Source organism: Canis lupus, chromosome X (assembly GCF_011100685.1).
Source record: "Canis lupus familiaris isolate Mischka breed German Shepherd chromosome X, alternate assembly UU_Cfam_GSD_1.0, whole genome shotgun sequence".
NCBI classification, from domain to species: domain Eukaryota; kingdom Metazoa; phylum Chordata; class Mammalia; order Carnivora; family Canidae; genus Canis; species Canis lupus.
Window position 1 is genome coordinate 123,390,463 of NC_049260.1, and position 11,830 is coordinate 123,402,292.

Consider the following 11,830-nt stretch of genomic DNA (forward strand, 5'->3'; position numbering starts at 1 on the left):
GATCACCCCGCACAGGCCTTGGGGTGGGCACACACCTGGGGTAGCCAGTCAGAGCCAGCCACGCCGATACAAGGATCGGCCCAGATGCAGTTGGACCAACGAGACTCCGTTCCCAGGGCCCTGTACGAGGACTGTCGCGAAGGTGGGGGCTCTTTCTTCGCTGAATTATTGCTCCCCCTCTGTGGGGGAGACAGCATGCTAGAAATGAAGCGAATACAGGCAAAAGTAGAGCCAAGAAATGGAGAAAGCCCATGTCCTGATAATGTAACTGGGGCTAGAATCACTGGGGAGCATTGGGGTCCCCTATGGGAACGCTGAGGGCCCCCTCCTCTGTCATTACTTATTTTTGCTTAAGTCAGTTGGAGTTGGGATCCTGGCATCCATGACCAAAGGTGACAGAACTCATAGAGGGGGTGTGTGTGGGGGGGTGGGGTGGGGTAGGGGCACCTCCCTGGTGGATGGGGACGCAGGACAAAGCTTTATTTCTGCTGGGAAGGTCGGGCAGCCCGCGCCACACCACCACCGGCTTCCTAGCCCGGCTTGGGCCGAGTGGACCATAGAGCTGGCTTGCTGTTTCCATGTGTGTGACTGTGGCGACTCCCGGTGAGGGCACAGCCCCCCGAGGAATTAGGGACCGTCAGTGGGGCTCCCTCTTTCACTCCCAGTATGTAACCCAGTCCAGAGCCGGCCCGTGGTGGAGGTTTGGGGAAGGCCGGGCGACGGTAGCAGTAGTGTGAGAGGCACAGTGGAGCCCCCGCCTCCCAGCCTCGCAGTGTGGACTTTCAGTGAGGTTCTGTTTCACTGGGGACAGGCTACCAACCTTGGGGAACCCCACTTACTGGCTTCTAACCTTCCGGTCCCAGGGAAATTCTTTTGAACCCACCAGTGACTTTGATCTGTCCCATAAATGGGGATGGGGAGAGGCCTTTCCTGCTAGGGTCATCCTGAGGCCAGGGGAGGGAATGTGTGACGGGAATGACAGTGGCAGCATTAAGGTGAGAGGTGCCGTGGGGGGTGCAGATGGAACAGGGGCCACATGGTGGTCTCTGTGGCCCAGTAGGTACTGTTGTAACTTCGGGGGACGCTCGAAATGTTCTATAATAAAAGGTTTAAAAGGGAATACACGTAGGATTCCGCAGTCGTAGACACATGTCATTAACCATTTGTCAAACCCACGGACTGCGTAATGCCAGGAGGGGACTCGAATATCAACTCAAGTCTGGGTGATGACAATGTGTCGGTGTAGGCTGGGGACGTGGGACCTCTGCACTTTTTGCTCAACTTTCCGTGAACCTAAAACTGCTCTAAGAAAGTCTATAGGTAATGAATGTGCATAAAGCCCTCGGGTCGGGGTGAGGCTGGGACTTGACCTCTACGACCACCAGCTCCTGGGCAAGCACCTGGGCCTTCCTCGTGCCTCCGCGTCCCTGACCTCTGGGGGCCCGGCGTCATGCCTGCAGCCTCTCCTCCCGGCCTGGCCCTGGGCCTCTCACTCCTCCTCGGCTTCCCCCCTCGATACTCTCCTTTCTTGACACTTCGTTCACACGCTGGCAGCACTGGACTCCCCACATCGAGGGACTTCCAAGTGGCTGCCTCCTTTTTCTGACCGCAGGCCGGCCCTCTGCCCCTGGATGTGCCTCTCCTGCAGCCTGGTTTCTTGCTGCTTCCCACTTCATGAAGCGAAACAGCCAGAATCTTCAAGAAATGCCAAGAAGCTCGTATCACTTGAGCTTGGGAGCCCTGATCTCCTGATCTCTAAGGCGTCGGAAGCCAAGTGTTGCAGGTAGACCCCCGAGCTCTTGGGGAGGCTGTGGGGAGCGGGGGAGCACCCGGGTCGGTGGGAATCCTCACCCCTGTCTCCGCCGGCCTTGGAGGTGTCTGAGGGAGTTGGTGGGTCTCCTGCATCCCTGGAGGGCAAAGGCCTCTCTCCCGGGCAAGGCCATGGGAATGCCAGCTGGGGAGTGTCCCCGTGCCCGTCCGTGGCAGGAGCCCTGCAAACGATGGCTGTGGGAGCAGGTCCGCCAAGCCTCCAGGAAATGTCCCGCCCCGCCAGGACAACGCCACCCCGCTCCCCACTGAACGCACTTGACTCCATTGGGGCCACTCATTTATTAAGAGGTCATCTAGAAGGCGGGCCCCCTGGCAAACTGCAGGAACCGTCGTCTGCTGCGCTAAGGATGGTGATGAGGCTCACTGCTGGCGCCGAGGCCCCTCCGTGCGGAGCCAGGCAGGAGCCGGGCAGGAGCAGGCAGGAGCAGGCAGGAGCCAGGCAGTCGGCCGGCTTCCCGACGCGGCCACCGGGTGTGGCGCATCGGAAGGAATCACACTGGAAACAGGATCAGCCCAAAGAGCAGCGGGTGGCTCTGGGATGGAGAGATTCTGGAGGATGTCCCAACCTGCCGCAGAGCCACTACCACGTCTGTGCAGCGTGGCGGGCGAGCACCCCGGGCCCCGGTGCGTGGCTGCGGGGGCTTGGGATCAGGTTAGGGCTCCCCCCGGGGAAGCAGCTTTGGACAAAGGAGATGGGTACCCGGCTTCCCCTGGCAAAGTGAGCCGGGGCTGGCCCCTGCAGCCCTCAGCACCTGTCACACTTGGTCCCCGGTCACTGCCTCGAAGCCCCGATGTGGTGGAGCAGGACGGTGCTCCCGGCTGGGCGTGGGCTCAGGCCTCAGCCGTGCACTGGCCCTGGCACACGCAGCCTCCCTCAGCCTGGTCCTCGCGCTCGGCCAGCTAGCCGGCCACGGTCCTCCTCGGGATGCAGCCTCCCATCTCCAGCGCCTCGGGCCATCCTTCATACTTATTGGTGTGCTTACTGTTCTTCACGTGCTGTGGGGTTTGGGGAGCGGAAGTCATGGCCTCAGCCCTCGGGTGTGCGGGACGGACAGAACTGTCAGTGCCCTTGCGCTGCTGTCACGCAAGCCTGCGGGCCCGGGGCACTCACCCTGTCTGCCCCAGCACCCAGTTTTCTCATCCGCACAACAGCGATCGCCGCACAGGCCTGTGTCCCTCACGGGTGGAGTGTGAGCACGGCACACACCGGGAAGGTAAGGAGGGACCGCGTACGTTCCTGCCCTACTTGGCCCTCAGGGAGCGCTAGAAGCTTCAGGGAGAACCAAGCCAGAGGGAGCATTTATTCTCAGGGTGCTGAGTTGCTCTTTGTGACAGAGCACAAAAAACGCCTTCCAGAAAGCACTGGAACAGCCTATTTGCCTGGTTCGGCTGTGGGGGGTGGGGCTGAGGGGGCAGCATGGCTGTCACCAGGCTAGGAGGCTCCCAAGCATGAGGATGGTGCCTGGGGCTCCCCAGCCCCTCACATGGGGCTTGACAAGTGTGGCTCCGGAGGAGCAGTGGACGAGAGGGCAGCAGGGGCTGGTGAGAGAAGGAAGTGCAGTGTGAATCGGGGCACTGGGTGGCAGGGAGCGGGGACAGGATGGAGCGTCTTGGGGGTGTGTGGGAGAAAGCTTTCTTAATTGTGAGTCTTGCCACCGTGAAAGCTCTGCCATTTACAGACCCTGGAGGGGTCCGAGTTACTGGTCTGGGTTGGGAAGTGGGGGTGCCAGGCTCTGCACCCGTACCTGCTCAAAGGGGCTCTTGTTCTGCACGCCCTTGGCCCCCACAAACACCCAGCTGTCCCGGAAGGCCAGATCCTTCACGTTCTTGCTGCCCAGATCGCTGAAAAGCTTCCTGGTCTCTTCGTTCATCCTGCCACACAGAAGGAGGAGATAGAAGCAGTCGCCGTTGGGAGGGTGAGGCTGAGGCTGGCCTTAGCAGTCACTTACTTGGTGGCCGGGTCGTCGTAGGATGCCACAAACACCAGGGTGCCTTCATGCAGTGGCCGGATAAACTTCAGCAGATCGTTGACATCTGGGGCGACAGGTCCCACGGAACATGGAGCGTCAGGCACCACAGAGCACCCCTTCCCCATCAACCCCTGTTCTCCAAACAAGGAAACTAAAGCAGGGATCGGGCCAGGGACGCACCCACCAAGCGTCACCAAGTAAGTGAAGGGACCGACTGGTGTAAGAGGCCAGGGCCATCCCTCTGACCACACGCCTGTCCCTCTCCCTGCCTTTCCCAAACCCAGGCAAGTGCTCAAGCCACAGTGAATGGACAGAGGGCGGTGCTTCAGGGGAGAGATGCTCGGTCATTCTGCTGCACAGGCAAAAAGCAGGAGGCCATGGCGGCCACTCACCTCCTGCCCACATGTCGAAGGCCCGGGCCTCGATGAGCTCACCGCTGACCCCTGGGTTGAGAGGGAGAGAGGGGTCCTGCTGGGCGAGCCGCCAGGGCAGCTCCACCCTACCACCTCAGCCCCCTGAGGTGAAGCTAAGGACACAGCGGTGGCCACTGGTGCAGACCTTCTGGAAGCTTTTCAGACACGCCTCCATATTCATGCCCACTGTGCCCCCTTCTTCGGACGGCTGCAGCCCACCCAAGGCTGTGCCGGTTCTGTGTGCCATTGGAGGCTCTCCAGGGGCTCCCTAGGAAGCACCTCCAACCTCTTGGAAGCTTCTGGTTCTTTAGGGATACTGTGCTTTTGTTTCTTGGGTCACTTCTTCTGGGGAAGCTTCTGCTGGCACAGACCGTTTCCCAGGCCTCCCTGGGCATTCCCAGCAGGGAGGCGGGGGGAAGACCAAGGCAAATATCCAGACACCTGCTCACGGGGAGAGCACGGGGCGGGGGCAGGGTGGCAGGTCACGGGCTGGCTCTGCTTCTGTGCTCTGAACCTTGATCCCACGTCACAGGGACTCACCATTCACGAGGGCGATGTTCAGTCCCCGGCCCACGTTGTCCTTGACACTGCTCATGAGCCTAGCGGGGGGAGCGGGGAGCGGGGAGGCAGGGCCCTCAGATGGCACATTCGCTCCACTCTCCCTCACAGATCCAGCTTCTGGTCCCCCCCTCCCCCCCGCCCCGGCATCCCCCGTCCAGCCCACAGAGCTCACATCCTATCTTCGAGGCAGATCTTTGGTCCGATGACATTGGCAGCTCCGCTGACCATGCGGAAGGCCAGGTGCTCCTCGGGACATGGCTGGGGCAGGCCGCATTTGTACTTCCGGGCTCGTGGCTCTGGGCAGGGACAGCAGGGGTGACCCATGGGCCTGGCCCCGGGTCACCTGAGATCTGAGGGGGGGAGGTCAGGACCGGCCCACAGGGGGTAAGAGTGGCCACAGAACAGGGATACTTCCACCGACACCGCATCCTCCTGGGGCTGGCCTCAGGGCAAGGCGACAGGACCTCAGGGGGGCTTTTCTGCCACTGGCGGGAGACAAGAGGTAGGAAGGCTGGCCTTGGCTGTGGCCCTGGCAGGAACAGAGCAGAGGTGGGGAAGGGAGCAGCTGGGAGGGCGACCGCAGGAATGCGGTGACGAGGAGAGCACCTGACCCCCATGGGCAGAGGTGGCAGGGCAGGAGGAGGGTGGCCTCCGTCACAGGTTGGACTGTAACCCATGAAACACGTGTTGAGGTCCTAATTCTAGCACCTACGCATATAACCCTGTTTGGAAATAGAGTCACTGAAGATATGATTTGTTAAAATGAGCTCATCCTGGATCAGGGTGGCCCGAAATCCAATGACAAGGGTCCTTATAAGAGGCAGAAAAGAAGACACCGAGACAGAGAGGACTGAGCGCAGACAGAGGCGCAGACGGGAGGGATGCAGCCACGAGCCAAGGATCCCCTGGGGCCCCCGGAAGCCCGAAGAGGCAGGAAGGACCCTCCTCTGGAGCCTGCAGAGGGGCTGTGACCCTCCAACAGCTAGATTTCAGGCTTCCAGCTTCCCGAACATTCCTGAGACAAGAAATGTGTGGCGTTTAATCCATCCAGTGTGTGGTAGGTTATCCCAGCTGCCCCAGGAAACGGAGACAGATCTTCACCGCAGGTGTTGGGGGCTGCTGCCGTTACAGGTCCCCCATGTGGGAAATGGCTGCAGGATTCCGAGGGGCAGCTAGGCCAGGCCGAGACTGCCTCATGGGACTGCCGGTACAATACGGACGGACAAGGCGGGCCTTGTCAGAAGGGGGCCAACGACTCGGCCACATCCTATTCCAACGTTCTGTGTAGAACGGGACTTGTAAGTGCGGACCTTGGATATTTAGGTGAGGACACCTCCCCACGCAGCGTTGAGGGCACAGCCTGGTTTCTCCCGTTTGCTCCCAGGAAGAGCCGTTGAAAACAGAATTGCCAAGCACAGAGGAACCAGAATGTGAACGCTTGGAAAATACTCGGTCTAGCGCTAGTGCGAAACGCGAGAAAGCAGGCTCTGGATAGAAGAGCAAGGCTGTGGTTGGAGGGCCGGGCATCGAGCGGGAGCATCCAGGAGAGACCTGCAGGGCCCTCCTGTCTCACGGCTGAGCCTCATGAATCGCAACAACACAACAACAAGGTTTTTGAGGATTTTATACCGGCGGAAACGCTGCCATCGTGGGCCGACAGGGACAGAAACAGGATGGAAAGAAGCAAGGAGTGCTCTGAGGGCAGAGCAGCGGCTGCAGAGGGCAGGGACAGCACGGGCCCAGATGATTCTTCTCGGGCCCTGAATCCTGATGGCATTGGTCCTGCTGGGTTTCAGACTGGTGGGGACCGGTGATCCCTTCATTCCTCCCAGGGAATGTCTATCCTACACTTGTCTCATCAGTGTATCCTGACAGCAGGTAACTGGTTTTCTAGGTTCACAGCATGCCAGCAGCTCCAGTGGGCTGTGATGGCCAGTGTGGGGAGGGACGAATGGAGAGCAGCGGCGGTGTGAGGGCTAGGTACGGGGCGGGGCGGGGAAGTGGCAGGGGCCTTACCTGGGGTCGCTGAGTTGTCTGGGCCTGTGGGAAGAGAGTTGTTTGTGTTAGGGTGGAGGCTTCCAGGGGCTGGCCCCATACCATGAAGTCAACGTGGAGAGCCGGTCAGGCCCAGGGCCCAGGGCCTAAGCCAGACGCAAGACCCTGCTCCAGGAAAACGGTCAAGTGCAACTGTTAACAGTACTTGGCCAAAGTGCTACTAACATCAAGGTACGGAGTGCCCTCCCCATCCCAGAGTCCACCGAGGCCTGCAGGGAACAGCTGGGATGTCGCCGTCCCTAAAACTCAGCAGAACCCCCCTGTCCCTCACTCAGACTCTGACTCCAACGGGGCACAGAGTCCTATTCAGCAGGGATGGGAGTTCCCAGCTGATGCAACAGGGTGGGAGGGGGAAGACCAGGCCGGGTGCCAGGAGGCAGACTGGGGGCAGCTAGATGTGGCCTGCCAGGAGACAGAAAACCCAGGCCACCCCCACTGCACTCTGAGCCTCTGACCAAAGGCCTGCAGTGCCCACGCTGGTGGCCTCCGCAGCAGAGCAAGGCAGTGTCCCACACTCACTGATGAAGAGTTGCTGGATGCGAGGAAAGCCACTGCCAGGTCCACCCAGGAGGATGCTGACCACGATCCAGGTGAGGCCCACGGCGACAATCAGGGCCACAATGCGGAGGGGGCCTGGAGGCAGACAGACAGGGGCAAGGCCACTTCGGTTGCCAGTGAGTTCCCGGATGACCCTGGGGCCTCTCAGGACTGAGTCTCTCTGCCGCTTGGGAAGAAGTGAGCAGAGAACAGGAAGGTGGCGACTTGCCAGGCACCGTCCAGCAGGACTGAGAGGGGGATGTGAGCTCCCAGGTAGGTGGACGGGGGACACTGAATCCAGGGCTCTTGGCTTGGTCCTCTGTGGCAGATGCGGAGGAGCCTTCCAGACCTCACTGCTCGAGATGCACCAAGCATCCTTCAGGAGCCCCCTAACTTCCTGCCTTTGTGGCTACCAACCCAGGCAGATCCCACCTGGCCTGTCCTCTCTTTGTCCTGCTGGGACGGAGGACGGTATCCCTACTTCTGAAGAGCAGTTCCGGCAGCTTCTGTGAGCTGGACCCTGGGCTCTCCTCCCAGGAATCACCGTCCTCTCTCATTCGTTCGCCTCTACCTGCAACACCTCCCATTGTAAGAAAGCACAAGAGCGGCCCTTCCTCTAATCACATCCCCATGCAGCCACTGACCCGTCTCCTCTCCGTCTGCCGCTCCCAGTGTTCCCATCGCTCTCTGCCAATGTACTCCAGTGTGGCCTTGTCTCCATCACCCCACTGAAGCAGCATGTGGCCAAGGCCACGTCTGACCTTCTTGGGGCCAACTCCCTGGGTCACCTGTTGGCCTTCCTGACCTCTGTTGGCTGCGCAGGTCCTCCTGCTGGAAACACTTCCCCAGTGGCTTCTGTGACAGCAGGTTCTAACCCCTTTGGGTGGACAGTTCCCTTTCCTCCTTGCTTACATCGTCCTCCTCTATTCTCCCCTGAAAAGTTGGATGTGCCCTGGCTTCCATACCAGGCTGCCTTGTCTGCGTGCAATGTGCTCTCCCTATAGGTGATCTCCTCTGCTCCCGGCCTGGAATTCACCCACAGAGCAGTGAGGGTTTTCTCGCTCCAGCCCTCACTGACTTTTTTTTAGATTCTATTTATTTATTCATAAGAGACACAGAGACGGAGGCAGAGACCGAGGCAGAGGGAGAAGCAGGGTCCCTGTGGAGAGCCCGATTTGGGACTGGATCCCAGGATCTGGGATCACGACCTGAGCGGAAGGCAGAAGCTCAATCACTGAGCCACCCAGGTCTCTGAGCCCTCACTGATCTTGAGGCCACATCCTCGCAGCCAGTTCCTCGTGGGTCAGCTCTACTGGGATACGTTTTACAAAGTGCAACATCAGCAGGTGCAAACCGGCAATTCTTGAGTTTTGCTGTCCATCGTCCACCCGCAGCTGTCCCGCCCTAGCCCCGCCGTCTGTGGCTGTGGAGCGGCCGCGGGTTTGGCCCCGGTTCTTAGCCAGCCCCGTCCAGCCACTCGGGTCGGCTTCTCCTCCGAGACCACGCCCCTCCGCCACACCCCGCCCCCCTGTCCACCTCGTCGCCGCGCTCCCAGGAGCCTCCCCCACAAGTCCTCCTTTCCAGACAGCCGCCGGTTATCCGACTTGGCAAATACCGACTGCGGGAATCCTCATTTCCCAGCTGTGGAAGTCCTGGGAGGTGAACGGGTTCGCTCAAGGTCACAGAGTGTGTGAGCAGCGCCCCCCGTTCCAAACCCACTCTGTGGTCCACCCGGGCCCCCGCGGCCCCCTGGGCCTCCAGTGCGGTCCGCTCTCCAGCTGCCTCCCGTTCGCCGTGGAAGTCACTCACCTGCCAACCTCATGTCCACTGCTCCCGGTGGGTGGGGGCCGCCGGCAGGTGCGCTGCTTGGGGACGGTGCGCTCCGGGGCCCGCAAAGCAGCAGCGCAGCGCTGGCTGGGACCCAAGGATGCGCGGGGGCTTGGCGATCGCTGCGCCGCGAGCTCGGCCCAGCAGCGGGCCGGCCCTCGGGCACGCGCACAGGGGCGCTGCCAGGACAGGACGGTCCTCGGGAACCCGTCGGCTCACGGTCGTGCCCACCGGAGCCTCCGGGCGGGGAAGTGAAGGCGGTTCTCCCGGACGCGGGCCTCCTCCGAGGGCGCCCTGGGCTCGGGCCGGCCGTCACCCCGCAGGCCTGGCTGGTGGAGCGCTGCCCCGGCCGTGGGGGCGGGCGCAAGCTGGGCTGGGGCAGCCCCGTCAGGCCGGCCGCCCGGCTGCGCTCGGCGAGGGGACGCGACGGAGGTGCGCAGCGCTGCCCGGCAGGCCCGGCAATGGCGGCCCGGGCGGGGCCACGGCCCGCAGGCTCCGCCCCCGCCGTCCGCCCGGGCCCCGCCGCCGGGCGCTCAGAGGACGGGACGCGGCGAGGCCCCGCCCCGGCCCCGCCCCGGCCCCGGCCGCCGCAGGGGAGGGGCGGTGCGCCTCCGGCCGGATCCCACGTCGGCTCCCGCGGGGCTCCCTCCGGCTCCCCAAAGGCGGCGGATGCCGGCCCTCCTGGGCCTCCGGGCCTGCGGCTGCGCTCGTGGCCTGCGGTCGGGGTTCTGAGGCCTGGACGAAGTGGATCGATCTGGGGGCGTAATTAGAAAGTGATTGCAAATTGAGAGGTGTGTACTGTAGACACTGGGAGGCTCGGGTCGGGTGGGGGGGACACAGGGGCAAACGGGAACGCGACGAGCCCGACGCGCCGTCACGGGGGCCCACCGTTCTGTCTGGAGGGCGGCTCCCGTGCCCTGGGACCCAGCGATCCTCCCACAGGGACCTTGTAAGGAAAGAGTCTAAAATACAGAGAGCTCTAGCGCCACGACGGCTCCGCTTAGACTCCAGGAGCCTCCCCGTTGGCAGACGCAACTTCCAGATCGAGGTAACCGGTTTCAGGTCTCTACTGCTGCAATCGGGGCTTCGTTTTTTTTTTCTTTTCCTCTCTCTCTCTCTCTCTTTTTCATGGGGTTTGGGATGGGAGATTAAGCGGACCACCCGTCAAACTCTTACACGCTCGGGGCTGCGGTCCGCGCGCCGCACCGGCGGAGCCCAGGAGAGGGAGCCGCTGCGCGCACACGGGCCGCCGCCGGACCCGGACCCGGAGCTCGGAGCTCGGGGTGTTTACATCTGGCTCCGAGCAGGCAATTCGGAAAGATCGGCTTAATGAGTCCTCCTGAAGGTCCACTGGCACACCCCGCGTCCCCACAGGCAGCACAGAAGTGATGGGATCCAGTGCCAGGCCTTCTGGGCCCCACCTGCACGACTCCCTTATTGTCCCTGGGGCTGTTTTCAATGAGGACGTAGACAGGATCACGGCCTCAGGTCCCTCCTGCCTGCGCAGCCTGAGGTGGCACTCGTCTCTGCCAGGCCCACGTACTCCCCGTACCTCAGCTGCCACTGGCTGTCCCCAAAGGATCTCATCTGCCTCTCTCAGTGTAGACACTGAAGCGGGTTGTCAGTCAAAGGGGATGGTATAGGCCCGCATGCCTCTGCTGAGTAGGCCCCCACACGGCTTGCCTCTACTCTAGGCCACCAAACCTCAGGTGACAATTGGTTTCTCCCACCTGGTCTATCATGCCTCTGCCTTTCACGGCCCACAGCTTAAATGACAGCTGGAATGACCTCAAGGACCCCTCGTCCTGCTTTCCAGGACAGGCACCAAAATGTCGTTTTCATGTCACTGTCGTCATCAGGGCCCTCGTGTGTCTACCTAGTGCCCCATTCTCCTTTCTGGCCTTCCAATGGGACCCGGGCCCCAAGGCCCTCATGTCTGGGACTCATGTGCCACATGGGGCAGGGGAGGCCCGAGTACCCTGTCATGTGGCTCCAGCCTCTGCTCCCGGGGAGCTGGCGCCGCTGCAGCAGGTGGGCGCAGTGGCCTGGCTTCTGGAGGAGCCCAGGTCCGAACTCAGTCGGAGGCCCTCACCCCTCCGCCTGAGGTGAGGCACCAGGAGCTGACACCTAAGGGAACACTCCCCTCCCGGCCCCAGGCCTTGCCCTGGCGTTGGCATCCAGGGGTTACATGTTAGTTGAATGTTGAACCGGGCCCAGAGCCTCTACCCCAGCTTGGGCACCCAGAGCTGAAGGGACTGTGGGCTGTCCTCGCAGGGGCCCTCCTGTCCCGTCCCCATGCAAGGATCTGGAGCCAGTTCAGAGCCCTCATGCCTCACAGCTGAGGTGACAGACGTCTTTCCTCACCTGGGATTGGTTGCATCTGCCTGCTGTAAACACAGGGATGCGAGGTGACAGACGTGTCTCCTCACTGGGTCTGTAGGACTCCAGAACTGAGGTGTCACTTGTCTCACTTCAGCAAGGCCCTAAATTGTGTGTCAGACTGTATTCACTGAGAGCGAGCTGAGGTGACAAGCCACTGTCCTCACCTGGCCCCTCACGCTTGTACTTCATCGTGGAGGGGACAGCTGATCATCATGACCTGGGACCTCATGCCTCTTCTCCACCATAGGTTCCTAG

The 11,830-nt window shown here is 61.7% G+C and overlaps 1 protein-coding gene across 1 annotated transcript; it reads right to left on the bottom strand.

The window, feature by feature from the left end:
• Positions 1-2,090: 2,090 nt before the first annotated feature.
• FAM3A (FAM3 metabolism regulating signaling molecule A) lies at positions 2,091-9,528 on the bottom strand. Its single transcript, XM_038588727.1, has 9 exons — positions 9,176-9,528; positions 7,349-7,462; positions 6,791-6,814; positions 4,947-5,070; positions 4,754-4,812; positions 4,193-4,243; positions 3,780-3,864; positions 3,576-3,702; positions 2,091-2,826 (listed from the first exon to the last, which is right to left on the bottom strand). Exons 1-9 carry the CDS (start codon positions 9,186-9,188, stop codon positions 2,731-2,733), a joined length of 693 nt encoding a protein of 230 aa, XP_038444655.1. The 5' UTR covers positions 9,189-9,528; the 3' UTR covers positions 2,091-2,730.
• Between the last annotated feature and the right edge of the window lie 2,302 nt (positions 9,529-11,830).